Source organism: Lepidochelys kempii, chromosome 10, assembly GCF_965140285.1.
Source record: "Lepidochelys kempii isolate rLepKem1 chromosome 10, rLepKem1.hap1, whole genome shotgun sequence".
Lineage (NCBI taxonomy): Eukaryota > Metazoa > Chordata > Testudines > Cheloniidae > Lepidochelys > Lepidochelys kempii.
Genome location: NC_136389.1, coordinates 69,590,569 through 69,615,911, shown reverse-complemented (window position 1 = coordinate 69,615,911; position 25,343 = coordinate 69,590,569). Strand labels below are relative to the sequence as shown.

At 41.1% G+C, this 25,343-nt stretch overlaps 1 protein-coding gene across 2 annotated transcripts in view; it reads right to left on the bottom strand.

Moving 5' to 3' along the window:
* Positions 1–9,472: 9,472 nt before the first annotated feature.
* Positions 9,473–25,343, bottom strand: part of MTHFS (methenyltetrahydrofolate synthetase) — a 35,777-nt gene continuing 19,906 nt past the window's right edge. For both annotated transcript variants that reach the window (XM_073304122.2, XM_073304123.1), the window contains exon 3: positions 9,473–11,478. In XM_073304122.2, coding sequence (XP_073160223.1) covers positions 11,255–11,478 — 224 coding nt within the window. In that variant the 3' untranslated portion in view covers positions 9,473–11,254. The remainder of the gene's footprint in view (positions 11,479–25,343) is intronic.

Genomic DNA, 25,343 nt, shown 5'->3' with positions numbered 1-25,343 from the left:
AGTGTGTCTTTGTTACACTGTAATTGATTATAACTGCTCCAGAATTATTTGTTCTTTTAGACTAGACTTTTAAACAGGTTCCTTCATAGGTTGGGTTCAGAGACTCATCTGCTCTCCCTGCATTTGCTGTTTTTATTATACGTAGATTTTCCAGTCAGGATCTCCGTCTTTTGGCTTCCTTCTCTATGGGGACTAGGAGTGACTTTAAAACAAAACAGAAATCTGTGGCATTTGCTGTTTATCCTTTTTTTGTTATTAAACTCCATTTTGTTCACGTGACTGTTTTAGTGTTGTTGTGCAGCGATCTGTGGAATTGTTACCCAAGACAATAACAACAGCTGAAGGTATGGCCGCCCCAGCAGCTTGGGATAGAGCCTTTCAGCCCTAGTTTGTATCCAACCCAAGCCAATTGTGACCAGAAGTCATATCTGATGGCTGTTTGCAGGCCTATGTGAGTTTAGTGGTCTCAGTCCAGTCCCCAAACCACAAGTGTCCACATGACAAAAACCACCGCTACAGCTAGCAGTAATTAGCCACTTGGCTAGCACTCTCATTGGAGACCAAGGTTTGTACTTCTTATTGAGACTGAACTAGCTGGTCATTTATTAATTGCTATAATGACTATAGAGCCTAGCAGTCCTAGTTGTAGACCAGAACCCGATTGTGCTGTGTACTATATTCACATAGAAGAAAAAGACGGTCCCGTACAATTTAGATCATCCCTACAATTCAGAGCTAAAGCACATTGATGGGAGCCTTGACCAGAAGATAGGGCTTGGGAGTGGAAATAAGAAGAGCAGGGTTTTATTCCTGGCTATGCCAATCACCAGCTGTAATATCCCAAGTAAGAAACAACTGCTCTAGGCCAGTTTCTCTATTTGTAAAATCCTGACAAATTCCTGACAAGAAAGAAATTCAGACAAAAGCAAGAAGATTTGTAAAAGGAATTATATAAATCCAATATGGATTGTATTTCTATCTAAATCCAGAATGAAAAAGTAATATCCAATTGAATCGGTCTCTATAGCAATTACTCTATAAACCTGTAATATTTAATAGCAAATGATCCTCTTCAACAGTTTTATTTGTAACTATTTCAATATAAAGTGTATAATTCTCTACTCAATTCTATAAGGTGGTAACAAAAACCTATAGAAAGGTTTTCATTTTTATTATATTCTATGGGACATTTCCATATGTATTAATATAGATCTGCCACTCCTAGTAATTAAATCTCTTTGTTTTCAGCTGATAACATTCAAGCCATAGAGCGCTATCCATTAAATAACAGTTCTTCAAATTTGTGTTGCATGCATTTTTCATTTGTCACTTTCCCATGAATAAGCTAAATTATAGAAATGTCGGCATGCCTTTCTTATTCCCACAGGTACTATTGGATGCGGTAGAATAAAATATGTGTTTATTTTATGCACCATAATCTTGCAGTCAAAGCTATTCTGAAGTCGTCAACATATTTTGTTCCCTAAATATGCATCGGAGCAGTCTCACAGGGACTGTAGTCTTCTCCTGGAATTGATAAGCCATTTAATGCATTATCCTGGTGACAGACAAGATGGCATTTGCTACATGCATTTTTCTTTTCATGATTCAATAGTTTTCAGAAAGGCTGAGAAACTAAGCAGCAAATTTACATCATAACAAAGTAAAAACTAAGATCTCAGCTACCTGATGAATGACTAAGCAGCTTTTGTGTGTCAATTTCTATTCAACTTGCTTGGTGGAGAGTTATTATTTGCATTACAGCAGCCCCTAGAGGCCACAATCAGAACTGGCATTGTGCTGGGTGCTATGCAAACAAAGAGGAGAAGATGTACCCTGCCCCAAAGAGTTTACAGTCTAATTAAAACAAGAAGCTACGAGTACGTGCAACAAACAGTTGGAAGGACTGTGGGAAGGAGAACAAGGGAGAGAGGAATAGAACATGCATTTACATAGGTCCATAAATAAGATAAAAATCAGAAGTCCCTACTTAGTTGCCCTAGTTACCAGCTGACAGTTTCCTAGTGTCATCACAGCAGAAGTGTGTCTTATGGAGGAATTTGAAGGACAGGGGAGTGACTTTATGGGCGAGCTCTGGAACCACATTACATGCACCAACAGATGAGCAGACTCAGTAGTAAGGGCTGGCTCATCCTCTGGCAAAATAGATGAGAGTTAGATGTTCCACCCTCTGCTCCCGAAGGGTGGCAGGGCCAGGTAAACAGTTCTCGTCTCCTGACTTCCCGTTCTCCTCAAAGCGCTAAATCTCTCTGCCTCCCTTCAGGAAGTGTTCAGCACCTGAAAAGCTTGAGTGGCAAGTATCCCAACCATATCTGTTCAGCAGAAGAGGGCAAAATAACCAAACCTCACCCATTTGCAAGTGGATGAACCAGCCATTAACATTGTGTCTGTCCATCCACTGGCACCTAGCCGCCTTTCTTTATGTCCATCTGTGATCCCATATCCTGCAAAGAGCTCCTCACAAGCCAACATCTGCACCCTTGCAAAGCCCCAGTGAAGTCAATAGAGTCCCAGCTATGAGCAAGTGTCCATTTGCAATAGGCTCACTGCAGGATAAGGCCTATGAACCTCAGCCAAAACTCACAGAGGTTAATGGGACCATTGACTTCAGTGGGCTTTGGATCAGGCCCATAGGCGTATAACACCATGTATTATTGTGCAAACCACTTTTAAATCATAAATAATTTAAGCCTCCAGTGATTTTGCCTTACATTTGCGCCTCACTCACAGAATCTGTACCTCGCATAGACATGAATGTGCTTTTAAAAAGAGTCATTTTCAACCTTTAAGTTAATTTGTCTCTTAGGCCTTTATTTTGGGGAGAGGGTAATTAAACTAAAATATCTTGGAAAAGCCCCTTGCAATAAATAATTTACGAGTTTCTCCCCAGGGACAGTTTTTAATTTTAACTCCTCCATTGGTCAGATTTTAGTGAAAACTCTGCGATAGCTAGCGTTCCCTGCTGGGATACTGAAGTATAATTATTTCTTTGGTAATGATATTTTCCCTTAAACTATCCATTTCTTATGCAAGGCAGGCAGACTTGTTTACAAACAAGGTGGAACTTTACTGCTTCAACTGCTTTGTCACGAGAAGAGCGATAATGATGTTCACTGTATTTGGAGACTGAAACAGACCGTAGCGTACCCATTTGGGGAAAGATTAAACCATTTAGAACACATTTTTATAATTCCTAATGTGACATTCCAGCATTAATGGATACTGTAGAAGAACCAGTCAATTCAGTTTTGGCAGTTTGCCCTGCTCCCCCAAGTGATATTGTATGCTGAGTAAATTTAAATTATTCTGACCTGCATTCCAGTTCCTTAACCCTGTCCCATGAAAACACTGTTATATGCTGTAAAGCTGACAATGATATCAGGGTATATGGCCAAAAAAAAAAACCTGAGTGGCAGCAGGAAGGCTTGGATGTCCAATTAAAGCTGTTGCATTTATTTAGCTTCACCAGGGCTGTAACCAGGACAGGACAAATGGGGCAGCCACCCATGACGCAAAGCCGTGGAGGTGGAAAAATGGGGCAGAGAAATGAAGGAAAAATACAGTAGGGGATGCAAATATGCTCGCTCACACCGGGTGCTAAAATGCCCTAGTTATGACTCGGAGCTCCACAATTGTCAAGATAATATAAGTTCATGTTTTTCTATCACCAAATTGAAAGAGTCACCCACAATAACCAGTATCCAGTGGTTCCCAAACTATGGCCAAGGGAGCGCTGTTGACCTACAAAACACCTTTGGTGATCCACTGAGAGCTGGCTGAGCACATAGTACTAACATCTCCTGCTTGTTCCCAAGCAAAAATACATGGAATACTTTCCCATGTAAACAACTGCTGTAATAGCCAGGGAATGGTTTGCAACTGGGACTGGGAGGGAAAGTGTCTATGGGAGAATCTCGGTATTAAAATGTGGTCCGCAATATAAGAAGTCTGAGAGCCCCTGATAAATTATGGCCCTAATCCTTCAAAGACTTACACATGTGCTTAACCTTGTACACTAGGTGGTTGCACTGACTTCTGTTGGCTCTTGCAAGTAAAGTTAGGCGTATGCACAAGTCTTTGCAGGATTGGGGCCTATATTTTTAGTTCAAATTCTTCCATTTTCCCCCTCAAATTTCCACATGAAAAACAAAACAAAAACACGAAGTAAAATCTATAACAGAGCCTTTTAGCTCCATCTCAGTACTTTGTTCCTGTGCTGAGTATTTTGTGCTGTCCCCAGAACCTATTCATCATATAATACTTTTTTAAAACATGGTTGATTACCTATTATAATCCGAATGGAATCTGTACCAGTCAGCCTGGCCATTATTCATTTATTAAAGTTAACAAATCAAACTCTAACCAGTCAGATAAGAGTTTATTCAAAAAGGTGATAGTAAATTTTTTGTGAATAAAGAGATATCTAATTGGCTAAGGTACAATAATCAATCTCTTCTATAAAGAATGCCGCAGGACATCAATGGTACATCCTGAAACCATTATTACACTGGGCGAACAGGCATCAGATAAAATGTTTCAATCTACAGCAGTCATCCTGTTTAAATGAAATAAGTCATTCTAATAGAACATGGTCAAAAGATTATGATGTCCTAGTTTGAAAACAAACTCCATGGCTTTGCCTCAGCATTTATGTAGCAGCAGGAAACCATTATCCTCTGACAATGTTCTGTTTCACTGGTGTGATCTCTTAATTTTATGTATAATATGAAACTACAAGAGAATCTGTGCAGTCAAAATTAGGTGTCTAACAAAAAAGGCAAAGCTCCTAATGTCGTTTTCAAATCCTGATTCAGCAAACCATCCATAGTCAGCAAAGCACTAGAGCATTTGCAGAAGTCCCATTGACTTTAATGGGATTTAAGCATGTGCTTTGCTGAATAAGGATAGATTGTGCTTGAAGTGTTTAGCTGAACTGTGGTCTCAGTCACACAAGTGCAGGTGCATTGACCACACCAATATAACAGAGAAGAATTTGCTCCCAAACTCCTAACAGCTGAGTGCTCACAAGGGGTTAATGAGCAGTGTGCATCAGTCCGCAAAAAGAAGCTAGAATTCTACTCCTGCACACTAATGTTCACAAACATGCTGCAACCATTTTTTCATACATTAACATAAGTTCAGTGATGGGAAAAGGATTATAATAGTCAGAACAGGAGTTGTACCAAATCTGCATCTTCTCACTCAGCATGTCTACTCCGTGTCTTGAACTGTAACTGCCTGACTTACTGACATAACCAAGTTTGTACAGCTGCCAGCCAATACAGGTAAGGAACAGCAAGCTGGAGACTATTCTCCTTCGGGCATCATCACCAAAATTATCAGCTAGCCTTCTGGCTGCAGTCTTTATGATGCAAGAAACAGAAAGACCCAGCTTGACTTTCAGATCCCAGGCTGAGTTAGCAAAATGGGAAGTTAGAAAAATCATCTTTTCACTGGTTTCAGAGTAACAGCCGTGTTAGTCTGTATTCGCAAAAAGAAAAGGAGTACTTGTGGCACCTTAGAGACTAACCAATTTATTTGAGCATAAGCTTTCGTGAGCTACAGCTCACTTCCTCAGATGCATATCGTGGAAACTGCAGCAGGCTTTATATATACACAGAGAATATGAAACATCTTTTCACTGGTAAACTGAGCCAATTTGGTATGAAAGTGATTGAAGGCAAAGAAAAATGAACATTCACTGTGTTGTTTTTACAGACTATGTTCATAGTTGAGCGTTTCAGTTCCATTTCCTGAGTCATTTCTTAGAGCATATAAAATATATTAACTGAATCCAAATCCTCAATATTATAAAGTGACTATATATGAAATGGCAAAATATCCATTTCATTACAACACCATTAATTACATTTTATTAAATTCCATCCAATAATGCACAAGGCTGACATTAATCAAACGCCATACATTACATTTACATTACATTCAAATCCTGTATTTCCAAAAGATCATCAGCACATCAAAAGCCAAACAAAGGAGTTCAATGCACATGATAAAGTGGTGCATAATTCATCTTTCATAAAACGCAAATCCTCTCTAATAAAATCTATCTGCACTCAGTTTACAAAACTGAAAAATAAAAATCAGATACTAATGCATGGGAGCCATAATTTTACTAACTATATCATACCAGAAATTGCTACCACTAATTCTGTTAGGTCTTACACCATCTATCCATCCATCCACCCACAAACAGGAACCTTAAGGAGCTCACACTGTTTAGCTTATACAAAAGAAGTTTGAGAGGTGACATCATTCTGGGATGTATTAGCAGGAGTGTTTTAAGCAAGACACAAGAAGTAATTCTTCCACTCTACTCCGTACTGATTAGGCCTCAACTGGAGTATTATGGCCAGTTCTGGGACTCACATTTCAGGAAAGATGTGGACGAATTGGAGAAAGTCCAGAGAACAACAACAAAAATGATTAAAAGTCTAGAAACGTGACCTATGAGAGAAGATTGAAAAAATTGGGTTTATTTAGTCTGGAAAAGAGAAGACCGAAGATGGACATAATAATTTTAAAGTACATAAAAGGTAGTTACAAGGAAGAGGGAGAAAAATTGTTTTCTTTAATCTCTGAGGATAGGACAAGAAGCAATGGGTTTAAATTGCAACAAGGGAAGTTTAGGTTGGACATTAGGAAAATCTTCCTGTCAGAGTAGTTAAGGACTGGAATAAATTGCCTAGGGAAGGTACAGTATCTCCGTCATTGGACATTTTAAAGAACAGGTTAGACAAAAACCTATCAGGGATGGTCTAGATAATATTTAGTCCTGCCATGAGTGCAGGGGACTGGACTAGATGACCTAATTAGGTCCTTTCCAGTCCTATGATTCTGGCTGCCTATGAGACCCCGACCCACCCATTCTGACTGCATTCTATGGTGTGTAAGTATCTCCGCAGGGAGAAAGTACCAGGTATTAAGGTCTCTTTTAACCTAGTTGAGAAAGGCATAACAAGAACCGGTGCCTGGATGTTAAAGCCGGACAACTTCAAATCAGTGCTAAATGCAAATTTATAACAGTGAGAGTGATCATCCATTGAAACAAACTGCCAGAAGCAGTGAAGGATTCTCCAGCTCTTGAAACCTTCACATCAAGACTGGATGCCATTCTGGAAGTTATGCCATAATCAAACACAAGTAAATAGGCTCAGTACAGGAGTAATTGGGTGAAATTCCCTGGCCTGTGTTATACAGGAGGCTAGACTTGAAGATGCAATGGCCCTCTGGCTTTAAGATGTATGAATTAATCTATATATTTACCTACCCAAAGGTAGAGCCTTTAAAATAGACCCTATATGAAACAATGAGCATTGACACAGCAATTTAATATTATATACACTTAAGTATTATTCCTGAAATTTTTCAGCTTGCTAATGCTGGAAGGTTGAGTTCTCTGTTTGGACACAGGCAATGATAATACAAGCGTCTCTGTGCTGCCCAACAATATTATCAACCCTGTTCTGTCGGGACTGCCTCTAGGTGGCCTCAGAGTCCTTCATTCTCCACGTTTCATCCATTATTGCCTTCTAAGCTGAGACTGCCAGTGAGACCACCAGCTCCTACCAATTAAAGGGCTGAATTTATGGCAGGGGCATCAGTTCACTAAGAACTAGCCTGAGACCACTAACTCATTTCTGATAGGTCTCCATATAGCAGTCATGCTTATCAGTTAGTTTATCAGCACTCATTTGCAATGATCTGCATAACTCACTCATTGCTTCAGCATTTGTGGGTAATGTGACCACCCCAAACTCACATCAGTACATATTTATCCAGCATCTTCATGTTCTCTCTCTCTAAAGATTCCATTTTCTAGAGGTACAACTCAATTTCACTTAAAAATCCCATAAGGATGACAGTATATTATTATTACTCATATCTTCTTCAAGATAAATTTGCCCTTTTGGTTAAATTCAAGAGGGCCAGTCCCGCAATCCTTACTCACGCAAGAAATTTGGTCAAAGACAGCAGGGTTGTATAATTAAGCCCTATATGCATTATCAGCAGATGCATCCACTATTTGAGGAGCTCTATCTATTTGGGAGGTTGAACTCAAAGAGTTGATCATTTTTTGCAGCAACAGATCTTTCCAAAGAGCTGATCAGCAATGCATCTGCATTGGGACCTTTCAAATGCAAATACCCTCCTGGGCTGTTTCAAAACAGAGAATTCTGTCAGATCTCTTTGTGGCTTCTTCCATTCCATGGATACCGTCATTATATTTGGGAGAAATTTAACTTCATCCTGAAGCAAACCCTCAAATCTACTGAATTTACAATTACATAGGATTTTTTAACAAGTGGTTATTGAGTTACTATGGTATCAAAAATAGAAGTGAAATTGAATACAACAGTTCTAGATTAAAAAGCCCATGTATATTGTAAGCATGATTTAGTTCACAAAAATTATCGGTGAAGTCTTAAGGGCTTTCTGTTCTGTAGTCAGTGCTTGAGAATTCATAGAATTTTTAATGTGCAAACAGACTGAATTGGTTAAAATGAATGAAATAATGTGCGGGTTGAAAGAAATTATACATGTACAAAAAATGTTCTGAAGGAGGCAAGGGTAGGATTGAAATAAAATGAAGATTGCGTTCCCTTTCATTGTTACCTTCTGTTTCTCTTTAATTCCCATATCTGAATATTACATTAAAACGCTAACTACCACCACATCCTTTCAATGGATATTTTTCAGTCTTCACACAATTACTTTGGATGGTGCATAGAGCCCAATACTGGGAATATTTTGGTGCACTCCAATGCTATTTCTTACCTGGGACATGGACAGAGAGCTATCTGGCATAGTGCTACAAAAAAGCTAGGTGCTGAATTGTGCACAGACAATTTTATAAATCTAAATACCCACAGGATGGGCTAAATCATGACTATCGAATCTGTCCTGAGCCAGGGGCAACATCCTATTGGGCTGCCACTGGAGCAGCCCGCTAAGGAGAGCGCACAGTGCTCCTCCCACTTTCTATGCTGCTCCAGGGAAGCACAGCCAGTGGGAGCCGCGATCGGCCGAACCTGCGGACGCGGCAGGTAAACAAACTGGCCCGGCCCGCCAGGGGGCTTACTCTGGTGGGCTGCGTGCCAAAGGTTGCTGATCCCTGCCATATGAGGTCTATACCCAGTGTAGCTTTGCCAGTAAGAACATTTCCACACTTTCCCACCCACCTGCACAGGGTAAGGGACAGAGCAGCTCTGCACTGCCCACTTCCCTTCCTGCATTGCTACCTGTAGCATAAATAGCCCATGGAAGAGAGTAAGGATCTTCCTTCTCCCATGATTCAGCCCTGAAGAAGCAAAGAATTGCTATGCATAAGAATAGATTATCTGAAGCCAGATCTCACTGAAATCAATGGAAAGACTCCATTATCTTCCATTTGCTTTGGATCAGCCCCCTCGTCCTTTTTCCATAACTAGTGAGAACAATTTATCCTGTTCTCTCTCCCTTTATGTAAGTTATTCTGCATTCCAGAAATGTTCCCTTCCACCATCTCCAATAACCCCTTTCACCAATTTGTACCTATTTCATTCCTTTAACCTTTTCTGAATCCATCCCTTCTAAACCCTATCATCCTGCAATAGTTGCTCTCCCTGCAATTCCTCTAGGCTTCTCTCTTGCCTTTCTTCAACATATTGTACCCAAATGTCATGCACTAGTCCAATACATTATGGAGTAACGACATCAAAAATTGTAGGTTTTAAATTAAAACCATTTCTGAGTTATAGTTTAAAAAAATGCTCAGCTTGAGAACTCATCTACCAAGTTTCTGCCCAAGGGAATTTTTATGGGTTTATATTTGAAACATGGAGATTGGGTATATATTAAAAACATGGATTGGGTATATATTAAAAACATGGTCAGATCCCTAACTACAGAGTTGCTAGCATACAGATCTTCTACAATTAGACAATGGTTTAACCACGGTGACAAAGCTCTGTCCTTGCCTCCGTGGGTCCCGCGTTTCCTGGCGGATTTCGCTAGCCTCAGAGGCTCACTGTGACCCTGCACGTAACCCTTCCTTCTCTAGAGACAAGGGTCACAGTCTACTGAGCCATTTTCATCATAAGCCAGCAAGGGAGGTGAGGAGAAGTTATCCTTCTTTGCACAGTCTCTGTTGTCTCCCAGTCTCAGTGATTAATCAGGGGGCAAAGGTGGGGGGGGGGGAGCCCGGGCCCACCCTCTACTCCGGGCTCCAACCCAGGGACCCTAATAGTATCAGCTATGGTAGCTGACCTTTTAGAAACATGACATGTACAATGCCCTGGGCTACTTCCCGCACAGCAGCCCTCACTTCCTCAAGCTCCGCTTCACCCTTACCTCAGGGCCTCCTTTCTTGTGCCTGATATGGTGTGTACTACTCAGTCTCTCCAACAGCGCAACTTCCTCCCACAGCTCCTGACATGCACACCCACCTGACTAACTGGGAGGCTTTTAACCAGTTTCAGCCAGCCCGATTGGCTTCAGGTGTCCCAATCAACCTAGCATTCTCCCTGCCTTCTGGAAAGTTCTCAATTGGCCCCAGGTGTCTTAATTGACCTGGAGCAGCTGCCATTTCACTTATCTTGGTACCAGGGATTTGTTTAGCCTGGAGCTGATATATCCGTCTCCCACTACTTTTCTATAGCCATCTGGCCTTGCCCCGTCACACCACCAAGTATGTAATCTAAATTGATTTTACAATCAAAGGCTTTTTCTATTTACCCCTTTGTGATCATGTTAGTATGATGACTTAAGCGGTGATTTCTTGGATACTAATGTTTTGTTGATGGTCATGCATAATTGGTAAGTGCTATGGCCATATTTGAAACTTTATTTCCAACAAATAGTTGCTTTCAGATTGGATCATGACATCTCATTAGTAACTGAGCTTGATTTTAAAGAAGGGCAATAAAACAGTCATGTTAAATATTGGGTAATTCAACAAACAGAAACATAATTAGATTAAATTATCTTTATTTTAATAAAATAGTCACCTATTCTTGTTTCTATTGATTCTAGAATAAGACTTCACAATAGATATTTGATAATTAGAATGAGATCAATGTAGTCCTTATTAACATGAATGTAGGGCTTTTTTGTTTTGTTTTGTTAAAAATAGTGTATTTTATTGCTACAAAAATAACGTATGACTATTACAAGTTTGTGCCTTGATATGAAATCTTTGGTTGGTCAGTTTGTAGTCAGCGGTATCCAGATGCTTTTAGCTATCTTCATAAAGGATTTCATCTATTTGGATATCATTTTCTGCCACTGGCACTGAGTCACAGATCTGTTCCTTGAAAGCCAAGGCAATTGTGTAAGGTTTTCCTTTGGGATGATGCATGCATCGTTCAAGGTAGGTGTCATAGTATCCTTTCCCTCTTCCCAATCTGTTGCCACTTTTATCAAACCCAAGGCCTGGCATGAGGATGAGGTCAAGGCCTCCTGTTGGAAAAAAAATACATCAAATGAAATAAAGAATAGTGGATTAACAAACCAGTGCTGTGGATTTCCCTATGGCTTAAATATTTACACATATCTGCTGACATTAAGCTAAAATGCTAGTTTTATATTTTGCCAAATGCCTCCTTTTTCTTGCATAGATGAAAAATACCTTGAATATTAAATCTGAAACTCTACATAGTCACCTTATCAAGTGCCTATTAGATCAGCAGCAAAAATAATTAGGCCTATGAAAAGCCTGAAGGGAAAAAACACCTATCTTCAAACAAGCCCTAGTAAGTGTGGGAAGAAGAAGAAGAGCAACCCACAGTACCAGCCATAAAACGTAGAAGAAAAAGAAATTAAAAGAAAAGATATAGTGGGAGGAAACTTCTCAGCACAGTGGTAGAATTTCCTGTAATTGAACCTCCTCCTGGCTCCCCATAAACCAAGCCAAGGGATGTGGTATGTTCTAAACATAGGCCACTGTGACAAACTTGCTACTTTATTTTATATGTAGGACACACTGTATGCTCTTGTTAGCTAGGTCAGGTTTTTTTAAATGATTACCCACAGTTATTGGGTTGGGGGAAAAAACACTGGTACTAGTAATAATCTTGCTTGAGCCATCTCTGTGGCTCCCATGGCTCAATCTACAACCAGGTCCCTCTTACTCCCAGTCTCCCTGATTCATAAATTTTGGCTTATATGCTATGGGGTCCCATTCTGTTCTGTGGTGGGGAGCAAAGGCCAAATAGGGGCTAAATTGTGGGAATGGATGCATGCTTCCCCACCTTCCCCAAGGATATCTGAGTTTGTGTGGAAGGGGGCACCATCGTGGAGCCATGGAGCAGCCACTCTGTATGGCATGTTCCCCAAAGTTCAAAGGATTTGTGAGCAGAAATGTACAGAGGACGCAACGCTACTGTAAGCGGTATTAATTCCTCTGTTTGGCCTATCCCTTTCTGGGAGGCAGTGGGGTGGGCAACAGTGAATAGCTGCTAGGGGCTCCAGGCAGCAGCACAAAGATGTTGACTCTCCTTGTGGTTGCATCAGGATCTGTCAGCTTTGGTACTGAGTTCCCCAGAGCCTGAGGGTTTCAAGGCCAGGCCCCTGCCCCTCTATGATGCTCACATTCCTCCCCAGTGAGGGCAACAGTCTTCTGAAACCCCAGAAGTTCAGCCTCTTGAAATTCTACAAGAGCTTTTTTCTCTACATGTTTTTCCCACAGGAGGGGAGAGTTTATCCCTTCATGACTGAGCTTCTAATCCCAAGTGGGTTAGCAGTTAGCTTGGATAGGAGAGAAACCAAACTGCTGTTGGCTAAGAAGTCATTCTCCTAAACAAAACAGATATGTGGTCTAATGTGTAAATGGTAAAACCTTTACAGGTGATCCACCCAACCAGACTAGAAAAAATAGCACAGTACATTCAGGATCAGATTAACCATTTTTCCATCATTAGTAATACTTTGGAGACTGATGTGGTCTGGGGGGTCAAACCAGTAGGACAACTAGAATTTAGAGTCTGCTGCCCACCTTGTTTTGGAAGATGATTCACATCTCTGCCAGGCAGAAAAAGGAAACCGACTATGCTGAACTGCTGCCAAGTTTAGAGGCAGACAACATGTAGAGCACGACTGTTTGTCCTGCGAGTATGAAAAGTCCTGCAAAGGTATCGTCTGAACAAATAAGCCTGGCTAACCTAGTGCAGCTCTTTGGAACCAGGAGCACCACGCTTATTGTTTCACAGTGTAAGGAAACAGTGTTCTGTCCAATGTTGCTGTGCCAGAAAAAAAGATTAAAATGAGGAAGACAGAAATATAGGGTGAAGCCTAGAAAACACAGCTGATCTGTAAGAATCTGGATAGGGCATTCATTAACATCCTGTTTACTGTTCCTTATTTGCATCCCAATAATGGTGTTTCAGCAGTGGTGTTTTATTAAAGTTACTTTGGTTACTTCACTAGTTCCAGGTATTTTTACATCTTGCCCTAACTGCAAAACAGCATCTGCCACCATCTTGAATTGCATTGTTCTTATCTCAAACCAACATCAAAACGGGACACCTAGTTGACAGATAATGCACTACCTCCCATCTGTGAGTCAGGGATGAGGCTTAACACACAAGGCAGTGTAGGGAAGATTACACTGGAAGTGCTACAGGTGAGTAGGGATGTTTCCAGGGTATCCACCTGATGCCATGTACAAGCACTAAACTCTGGAAAGTAAGTTAAAAAATACACTCAGGACAATACATTTGCACAAACAGAGCAGACTGTCCGATTTCCTTTCACTGCTCATCATTCTTGAAAGAAGAATTACTGGTGTGAATGTCCATCCATTCTACCCTTCTGTCTAATTAGAATATAAAAAATGCAAAGTGAGATAGTGGAAGTTGTATCTCGCAAATATGGCTTGAGCCAGTTTAGTCATCTTGCTTTCAAAAAAGCCAAGGGAGGAACAGCAGGGAATTGGCCAATGGGAAGTCTGTGAAATGTTTATTGGTTCCCTCCAATCTGAAATAAAAGGGGAAGTGAGAGCACTGTAGAGTTCTGAACATTTTGATTTAAAAGGGGAGACAAATGGCAAATAAGAGTAAAATAGGAACACAGAAGAGCTGAGCATGAGGTCTTAAAATTCAGTTGTACCTTAAAAAGTGACACTGTAAAAACAGCATCACGAAGTTCCATGTTTATGGTGTCTCAGCCACTGGAGATCATATGTGCTCAGTTTACAAGTCAAAAGATACATTTGCTGACAAGCCTGTAAACTCAGTCTGGGATCTAGGGGTACATCTACATGGTAATTAAAAACCTGTAGCTGGACCATGCCAGCTGACTGGGCTGGTGGAGCTTAGTCTAAGAGGCTGTTTAATTGCAGTGTAGACGTTTGAGCTCGGACTGGAGCCCGGGCTCTAGGATCTGAGCTGGGACGGACCCAGAGCTTGGGCTGTAGCCCAAGTGTCTACATCATAATTAAACAGTCCTGTGAGCCTGAGCCCTGTGAACTTGAGTCAGCAGGCATGGGCCAGTTGCAGGTGTCTAACTGCAGTGTATACATACCCTAAGAGTCAAGTGATCTCTTTCCTCCTTTAGCATTGTCACCAGTAATAAAGGTCAAATTCTCCCCCCAGTTACCCCTGTACAGCCCATTCCCTTCAAATTATGCCTCTGGTATCTCTTGCCTTTCATTGGGGCTGCATGAGTATAAATGACTGACCCTGCGACTGGAACTTAGAAAACAATTATGCTGACGATGCACAAGGAATAGCCTCGAGCGCACTCTCTCTCAGCTCGCTTGAGCTCATAAGACAAAGAGCAGTAAAAACTTATTTTAGTCACTAAAGTCAGCAGATATGAATATATACAAGGGGCAAATCTCCAGAGTAACAAGGTGCATTTTACGCAGTCACTTTCCTTTTACTTTATATGTATATTGCAAGCAAGAAGAAGGCATTGTGAGTGGGAGTGCTGTGGAAAGAGGGAATTGGCAGGGACAATGCTGGAAGAAATAAATTTTCTGTATTACTTCACTGGTGGCACAAGCCACGCTTCAATGAATTTAGATGTATTAGTTTAAGAAACTGTTGGATTTTTTTCTGGGATCTCTAGAGAACCAGAATCTGTTCTAATCAGTATGCCCCTCTGCAATCATTGATTTTATGCTGAGTAACTCAAACAAGCTTGTGCAAATCTTCAATATGAAAAATTATGCTGTAAATATTGTAATAGGCACCCTCACACTTTTCAATATGCCAGAGTGCTGTAGAATTTCTTTGCCCTGACTCACAATGTACTGTCTGATTTCAAAACAACTCACGCAGCACAAGTAAAGTAAAATACCCAACAGGATTTCAGTAGAAACATGACATGCCATGGGTGCTACCCTGCAAGGAAACTAAAGTCAGTTCAGGTAGCATTAGCCCCAAATCCTGCCCCCAGACTCTAATCTCTGTAATTTGGCGGAGTGCTGGAGAGCTCCATCGGAGAAGAATCCTCCACTCCTCAGGCTGCAGGGGAGCAGTGAAGCCCCCTTATGACAATGGTTGGGGACCAACTATAGTAGGATCAGAGGTGCAACCACATAATTCACACAGGGGTACCAGGAATGAAGCTGCAGAAGACCAGCATCTGCACTGAACAGGGCCTCAACAGGATAGTACAAGGTTGGGAAGGGAAAGTCCCTCTCACCCCCATAGCGCTTGCCCCCATACATAGGATCCTTGTGGTAATAGTGACACCTCCACCCCTGCCTCCCAAGTAGCTGCCACTCATGGACATGCTAGCACCTCCTACCCCCACAGAACCATGCTCCACCCAGTATGGACCCTTGCCTCTTCTTTCCCTTTTCTCCACACACAGCTGGGTCCACGTCCACTGAAGGACAGGGTGGGGATTTGGGCTGTACTATGTAAACAATGATTTATTTTTATTATCGTTCAAAACCTAAGCGCAGTTTAAACTGGAAAGGAGAGAATGCCCGATTCATTTGCCTTTCCTTATCGACTTTTTCCTTCTTCTCTGCAATGTCCACAAAAAAGACTATTATCAATGTCAAATATGAGGCTGCCAAAGTAGGACTAAAAATCAGTGAAAAGAAAATGAAAGTCATGATCTTAGAAAGAGGAATCAGCAATGATGGTGCGCATGTGATTGAGAGTAAAGAATACAGCAGAGTCAATGAGCTTGTATATCTTGGAAGCACAAGCAGTGCTGATGGCCATCTCCATAAGGAGGTGAAAGCAAGAACTGGAAAGGCAAGTGGAGTTTTTCAAAACTGGCAAATATTTGGAAAAATAAGGAAATTCATACAAGAACCAAGATGAAGCTATACAGTGTTATTGTGATCCTCACATTGTTACATGCTTCTGAAACTTGGCAAAGAGATGCTTGTGGAGAATACTTGGTGTCAGCTGGTGGGATAAAGTAACTACAGCAGCACCTCAGAGTTACAAACATCTCAGGAATGGACGTTGTTCATAACTCTGAAATGTTCGTAACTCTGAACAAAACATTATGGCTGTTCTTTCAAAAGTTTACAACTGAACATTGATTTAATACAGCTTTTAAACTTTATTATGAAGAAGAAAAATGCTGCTCTCCCTTTATTTTTTTTTTAGTAGTTTATGTTTAACGAAGTACTGTACTGTATTTGCTTTTTTTTTTTTTGGTCTCTGCTGCTGCCTGATAGTGTACTTCCAGTTCCAAATGAGGTGTATGGTTGACTGGTCAATTCATAACTCTGGTGTTTGTAACTCTGAAGTTCTACTGTAATGATGACGTGTTACGAAGGACTGGCCAAAAGACTATAGTGACAATGATTCGAGAAAGAAGGCTAAAGCGGTTTAGCCATGTTGTACTGATGTCAAAAAACTATTCCTAGACAAAACCTTCGTTGGATACCACTTGGAGGAAGAGGGAAAAGAGAAGGACAACAGATGACATATGAGAACACCCTTGAGAAAGATATCGCTGTCATGGAAACAGACTACGAGGAAGCAAGAAACATGGCATTAGACACATGAAGGCGGAAACACTGGGTTGCCTCGTGTCACAAGGCATGAGAACATTTAATAATAAGATAATACATAAAATATATAATCTGCAGTATTCACTGCCTACTTATACAATAACATATTGCACTGATATAGCATCTTCCTTCCAAGGACCTTATATTTTACAAACATTAAACAAGCTTCACAGCACCTCAGTGGGTTTGGAAAGTACAATTATCATTTAACGGATGGGCAAAATAAGACACAAAGGGGTGAAGTGACTTGCCCAAGGATTTGACAAATCAGTGGTAAAAGCAGAAACAGAAACCTGGTACGCAGGTTTCCAGTCCCCTGCCCTAATCACTGTTAGGTCACAGTCACTGCCAGTGGTGGGCTGAAACACGGATACCACTCTAAGCTGATTTAAACAGTGATACAATGAGGCTTCGCTTTCTCTTACTGCTGTGGTGGATTTGCCCTCATTAGGCTGTCTGAAGGCATGATCTCACCTCCTCCCACCTTTCCTGTCCCCTCTGCGGCTTCGTATATGCCATTAGAATCAGGGAAAGAGCAGCCCCTCTACTCCCCAAAGCACAAGGCCTGCAATTCTGTTTGTCCCTAACATGGGCCATGCAAAGCGTGAGGGAAGACTCCTTATTCCCCTGCCCCCTTGCACCCACACAATGCCGAGGCAGAATCTGGGCCTTGGTAGTCAGAGGTAGAATCACAGCGTTTCCTGTGTCCCTGCAAGGGAGAGGCAACATATGTCAAAAATGCATGCTCTCAGCACATAAGCCTCCTGAGCTTAGGATCACAAAAGGTCAGATAAAAAGAAAAGGAGGACTTGTGGCACCTTAGAGACTAACTAATTTATTTGAGCATAAGCTTTCGTGAGCTACAGCTCACTTCATCGGATGCATTCAGTAGAAAGTACAGTGGGGAGATTTTATATACACAGAGAACATGAAACAATAGGTGTTACCATACAGACTGTAAGGAGAGTTATCAGGTAAGGTGAGCTATTACCAGCAGGAGGGCAGGGCCAGGGGGAACCTTTTGTAGTGATAATCAAGGTGGCCCATTTCCAACAGTTGACAAGAACGTCTGAGGAACAGTGGGGGGCAGGGGGGAATAAACATGGGGAAATAGTTTTACTTTGTGTAATGACACATCCACTCCCAGTCTTTATTCAAGCCTAAGTTAATTGTATCCAGTTTGCAAATTAATTCCAATTCAGCAGTCTCTCGTTGAAGTCTGTTTTTGAAGTGTTTTTGTTGAAGAATTGCCACTTTTAGGTCTGTAATTGAGTGACCAGAGAGATTGAAGTGTACTCCGACTGGTTTTTGAATGTTATAATTCTTGACATCTGATTTGTGTCCATTTATTCTTTTACATAGAGACTGTCCGGTTTGGCCAATGTACATGGCAGAGGGGCATTGCTGGCACGCGATGGCATATATCACATAGGTAGATGTGCAGATGAACGAGCCTTTGACAGTGTGGCTGATATGATTAAGGCCTATGATGGTGTCCCCTGAATAGATATGTGGGCACAGTTGGCAACGGGCTTTGTTGCAAGGATAGGTTCCTGGGTTAGTGGTTTTGTTGCGTGGTGTGCGGTTGCTGGTGAGTATTTGCTTCCAGTTGGGGGACTGTCTGTAAGCAAGGACTGGCCTGTCTGCCAAGATCTGTGAGAGTGATGGGTCATCCTTCAGGATAGGTTGTAGATCCTTGATGATGCACTGGAGAGGTTTTAGTTGGGGGCTGAAGGTGACGGCTAGTGCTGTTCTATTTTCTTTGTTGGGCTCACTTTACCTGATCACTCTTGTTACAGTCTGTATGGTAACACCCATTGTTCCATGTTCTCTGTGTATATAAAATCTCCCCACTTATATTTTCCACTACATGCATCCGATGAAGTGAGCTGTAGCTAACAAAAGCTTATGCTCAAATAAAGTTGTTAGTCTCTAAGATGCCACAAGTACTCCTTTTCTTTTTGCGGATACAGACTAACACGGCTGCTACTCTGAAACCTGTCATTAAAAAAGCTCAGATAGTAACCAGCTCTATATACCGTCGTCTCCACCTTTCACAGCAGCCATTTGGCATTTTAACCATTTTCCTGAAGTACAGCGTTTGTGCTGCTTATATTCTTGTTAGGGCTGTCAAGCAAATGATCGCACCGTTAAACCATAATAGAATACCATTTATTTAAATATTTTTGGATGTTTTCTACATTTTCAAATATATTGATTTCAATTACAATACAGAATACAAAGTGTTTAGTGCTCACTTTATATTTATTTTTTATTACAAGTATTTGCACCATAAAAAAACAAAAGAAATAGTATTTTTCAATTCACCTAATACAAGTACTGTAGTACAATCTCTTTATCATGAAAGTTGAACTTACAAATGTAGAATTATGTACAAAAAACTAAATTCAAACATAAAACAATGTAAAATTTTAGAGCCTGCAAGTCCACCCAGTCCTACTTCTTGTTCAGGCAATCGCTCAGACAAACAGGCTTGCTCATATTTGCAGGCGATAACACTGCCTGCTTCTTGTTGACAATGACACCTGAAAGTGAGAAGAGGTGTTCTCATGGCACTGTTGTAGCTGGCGTCTCAAGTGCCAGATGTGCTAAAGATTCATATGTCCCTTCATGCTTCAACCACCATTCAGGGGACATGTGTACATGATGACGACGGGTTCTGCTTGATAACAATCAAAAGCAGTGTACACCAACGAATGTTCATTTTCATTATCGGAGTCAGATGCCACCAGCAGAAGGCTGATTTTCTTTTTTGGTTGTTCAGGTTTTGTAGTTTCCACATGAGTGTGTCGCTCAAAAAAGACTTCTGAAAGCATGATCCACACCTTGGCTGAACAAGAAGTAGGACTGAGTGCACTTGTAGGCTCTGAAGGTTTACATTGTTTTGTTCTGAGTGCAGTTATGTAACAAAACAAAAATTTTCATTTGTAAATTGCACTTTCACAGCAAAGAGATTGCACCACAGTACTTATATGAGGTGAATTGAAAAATACTATTTCTTTAGGTTATCATTTTTACAGTGCAAATATTTATCATCAAAAATAATATACAATTTGATTTCAATTAAAACACAGAATACAGTATCTATGAAAATGTAGAAAAACATCCAATATATTAAATAAATTTCAATTGGTATTCTATTGTTTAACAATGTGATTAATTGTGATTACTTTTTTTTAGTTAATTGTGTGAGTTAACTGCAATTAATTGACAGCCCTAATTCTTGCATCCGCACAAAGGGCCTTGCAGCTTGTGTAATATTTATTTGTTATACAGCGCTTTCAATCCCTCGATCACACATTGATTTGGTAGCATTTGCCACTCACTTTCATAGCTGCGAATGATTGCAGATCAATGGAGAATCGATCCCAGAGAGCATCATTTACTTTTGTGTTTAAGCCATCCTCCTGGAAAGATATTCTCTCTCCACAGAATGGACACCATAAGCAACAGAAGACCAGTTTATGTGCCTGCCTTTCCAACACCATTCACTGCTGACTGCTTTCAAAACCTATCCAACATCAGGGAATGAAAAGTTTCTTTGATCTCCGAGTTATGCAACTCAGCTGGGTGGCAGATCACAGAAATAAAAATATCTACATTTTATTTTTTTGTAAAACTTCACTTTTCAAACAGGGAAAAAACTCTAACTGCTTTCTGCCTACAGTTCTATTCTGATTGCATAGAAACAAAAGTTAACACACTCAATTGCCTTTAACATTAAAGATATCCATCCTGGTGGCATACAAAACACAGAAACGGGTAAAGCAGCTGGAGATAGGGCTTGCTTAGCTTGGGAAAGTTCTAATACTAAAGGCTAACGGCTTGCAAAGGCTCTATCTATGCACCTCATCACATATTGAAATTCTTTATTTCCTTCTAAAAATAATCTCTCTCTAAATTTTAGCGCAAGATTCATTTAAACATGGGTAACATTTTCAAAAACATGTAAGGCCCAGATCCTAAAAGATATTCAATGGGAGTCAGGAGGTAACTTTGAGAATCTGGGACTCAGTGACTTAGGGGACTACGACTGGATTTGCAGAAGTGCCATTGAAAGTCCATTGGAGTTAGGCACTTTACCTTGCTTAGGCACTTTTGAAAATCCCATTCTACGAATCATTTTCAAAAATTACTTAGTCATTTAGGAACCCATTGACTTTCAATGAAACTTTGGCTCCTAACTGCCTAAATCACTTTTGAAAACAAGACTTAGCCTCCTAAATCACCAATGTGCTTTTCAAAATTTTACCCAAGGTAAACCCATTCAACAGCATGCCCAGTTGTGACAAATGGATGGAAGCGGGAAATACACAAAGTGCTACACAGTCACTAGACATGGAGCCAGATTTCCAGCAGTACTTAGTAGCTGTCACTATGGCTCTTTCAGACAGGATGCTGAACTCTGAAACCTGTCTTTAAAATCTATCTTCTAAAACTTGGCTGCTTATTTTGGTGCCTAAATGGAAGCAGAGCTCTTTTGAACACCTGACCCAAGACATCATTTGTACTGACATCCAGGGGATGAAGTTTAGATGATTTGTTGTGGATTGGAGGATCCAACCATGGGTAATAATGATGTGAGTAATCTAGGAGTGCCCTTTAATAGTGGGGTACTTCCTTTTGAGCCAATTAGGGCACACTCATGGTTATCACTTAACATCATTCCTCATTCACACACAAAGTTTACCGACATTTATTTGGAAGTTTCATTGGCTCAGAGACTCACTTGTCTCCAGTGCTGTGCTTTCCCATGCTAGCTTAGCCCCAGACTACCTTTGATATAAATTTTCCTAGCTCAGCCACTTGTTTGGTGGGGTTTTGGGGGAAGGACCTGGGTATGTGCCTGGGCATGACTGGGGGAAGGTGAGAGGCTTTTCTGGAGTATCTGTACTTCTGTTGACTGAGGTAAATTGCTACCTTCGATTAATGAAGTTAATTTATTTGTATATTAGTATTAATGCTTTTGGGTGGTTATTGCAAGTTTAATTATTGTCAGGGTGCTGGGAGCTTTTGTATGGGCATTCTTTTTTAATGTAAGGTCTTTAGGGCAGGGACTGTCTTTTTGTTCTGTGTTTGTACAGCACCTAGCACAATGGTGCCCAGCTCCACAAGTGGGGCTGTTAGGTGCTACCACAATATAGATAATAAATAGATAAGAATAATGGTATATCTAAATAAATAAATAATTTGATAAGTAGCAGTGATGCTAGGCTGAGGGGCCTTTTCCCTGCAAAGTCGGGATGAGGCCAGCACAGCTGCTGCAGTTGTTAATAACACTAATACTTCAGCTCTGAAGTTTAGAAAAGTCCTGAGCTTTTGTGGAAATCTTTGAATTCAAAATCAGAGTCTTGGTCATTGCAGAGGTTGCACTATCTGAGATGACGGGTGTAAATGAGAAACCTGCTCACTTTAGGGCCTAATCCTGAGCATGTTGAGATCAACAGGAACAAGTCCACAATCCTGAGCTGGGAACATGGTCCCAGAATTGTAGGGCTCAGTTTCAGAGACAACCATCTGTCTGCCCTTCTGGCTAAATGGTAGGGAGGAAATAAAAACAGCTAAAGCAATCAGTACTGAGAGCAAACTTGAAGGACCCTGGCTGTGGGAAACCTATAGCTATGCTGCACTTTCCCAAATCATTGTGTGTGGAACCCATGCCCTGTAGTATACACATTTAACAGTGGGAGATGTATTGTTTTATCAATCTGCCCTGATCTAATGAGAAAGGAGACAAAAACATTGCCCTTTGCTGCAATTAATAAGCTATTTGGAAAAGTTATTCATCCAGAACCAATTATGCTGACATTTACCAATAATGCAAGTGATTACACAAACACCAGCAATTACGTATCTCAACTTCCCCCAGCCAGTCTGCTAAAAAGCAGAAAGAATCCCCTGAACAGAAAGAAAATTCATATCTAATAACTCATGTTAGCTCACACAAACAGTCAAGCCCTTGAAAATCAATACCCGTCACTCAGCAAAAATTCACACCTCCTTGGAAATAGTAACCTAAAGCAAAAAGGGCCAGATCCTCGGCTGGGGTAAATCCGCATAGCTCCGCACTGTCTCCACTTTGCTGTGCTGAGATAATGAACTACATGCGAGACACAACAAACAAGTTACCTACGTGAGAAAAATCATTGATTCTTTTTCTGCCATTTTAGGTATTTGCTGGGGGGATTTTAAGCTGCTTTTCATGTAGACATTTCTATAGTTCTCACTGCCATACTTCCCTTACAATCTCAAACAGATTTGTATTATGGGACTAAACTTCAGATCTGATTTTATTTGAAAAAATCAACTACCATAGCTAATTTTAAATGGTGACTATTTAAATGCCTTTCCCTCCAGATGTGTGATATGCAGTGAATGTTTTTAACAATGCAGTATTCCAGGCACTTTGGCAGCATTTATTTTGTTTATTAATAATGATGCTAATTATTCTAATTATTGATGTCCACTTATTTCTTTGGAATGAGGTCCCAAGAGAGACTACCATTTATTCAACACATGCCAAGGTATCAATTCAAGGGTATCCATTCAAAACGAACGGCTAGATTAGGGTTCCCACCACTGTATATCAAAAATATGGCACAGACCTCAGTCTTCCCTTGAGCCTCTAGGGGTGTGTCCCATCTCCTCCCCAGTCCTTCCTAGGGGTTCTCTCTCTCCAGCATTGGGTGCCGCAGAGAACCCAGGACCTCAGGCAAGTACCAGGAACTGAGCTGGAGGCTGCAGTGGCTGATCTTTGCCTGCTGCTGAAAGAAGGGGTGGGGTGTGGACTACAGGAAGGCAGAAGCTGGAGGAAGCTACGCCCACAATATTCAGGGACACGGTTTCAGATTTCAATGCGAGGGGTAACTTGCAGTGGTGGTCTGGAGACAGAGGGGTGGTAGGCCAAATCTGAGTGGTGGTGTGACCTGGGGCGTCACGTCAAGTTGCCAATCAGCAGCACTTTGCAAAGTGAAGTGCTGCTCCTTGCTGGATTTCAGATGCTGGAGCAACACTCTGGACCAGTATGACAGTACTACGATCCTGGTTGAAATATGAGATAAAAGGCATGCCATACTGATTTTTAGTATGGACAGTTTTCTATTTAAACGAGGGATATCCCTTATAATAAAAGGACAATTGGCAACCTCATGCTAGATAGTGAGACCCCCAATTCAGCAAACCATCCCTAGTGAGTAAGGGCCTCCTTCTGAAGACCACTGAAGTCAATCGGCTGTGGGTCAGGCCCTAAAGCACACGCTTAAGTCCCAATGACTTTATTAGGACTTAAGTACATACTCAAATGCATTGCTGAATTGGGGCCTATCAGAGTAGAAAATACTAGATAACTAATTCCTCCCTCTACTCTCCCTGTGAATCCCAGTACTCTCTTGATCAGTTTATTGGCACTTGATTTATTTATAATGTTAAGCAGCATCCTGAGTTTTAAAGGGCTAAAACCAAAATTCTTTCTTAAGCACTCCAGCCCAGCCCTTCCTCCAGCACAAAAGCCCAAGTCACTGCACTGTATGCTGAGAAGTTCTTTGGAGCCTGGAGAAGAGCTCCTTACCACCACAGTGCACGATGATTCTGCTCCCGCTTCGGAAACACTGCTCCCGCTTCGGAAACACTGCTCCCGACCTCAAGGCCAGAACAGGCTCTGTGGTGACTGTGCACCACTCCTCCTGCAGCAGGGATGGCCAATGAATTCATAACACAGCAGGTCCACAGTCCTTGCTACAGCTGCTTCCTTGGCCCACCTCACTGCCAAGTCCCCACTGCACAGGGAGTTCCATAGCTGGGCTCCATAGCTCACAAGATGTGCTCCCTTGGAGCCCCTGCCCCCCAGCAGTGGAATCACACTGGTTACACTGCAGGCAATGCCTTGTGCATGTCCACAAGAGGTGGTGGTGACCTGTGTTGACATATTCTCTGTGCAATACCATTCACTCAGAAAAATCCCAGTGGAATACTGTCCCTTTATACATTAAAATCCCCCAAAAGTATATCCATCCAATACAATGACTCAGAGTAAGTTAAATATTTTTTGTTATTACCTGAATAAAATATTTTGCAGAAAACAGAATCATCAGTGGACTCAACAAACAGGTATTGAGCAATTCATCATTTATCCATCTACTCATCCATGTCAATGTTTTGTGTCAGCATGAAACATTAGTCTTCACAATTCACACTTGTCCTGCTGAACTATGGCTTAATAAAATATTTACACCTCTCCCTGAGAAACTGCATGATCCCCATCAGTCATACAGGTTTAAAACAGATGAGTGGCAGTAATTCTTTCATTAATAAAGTTGCA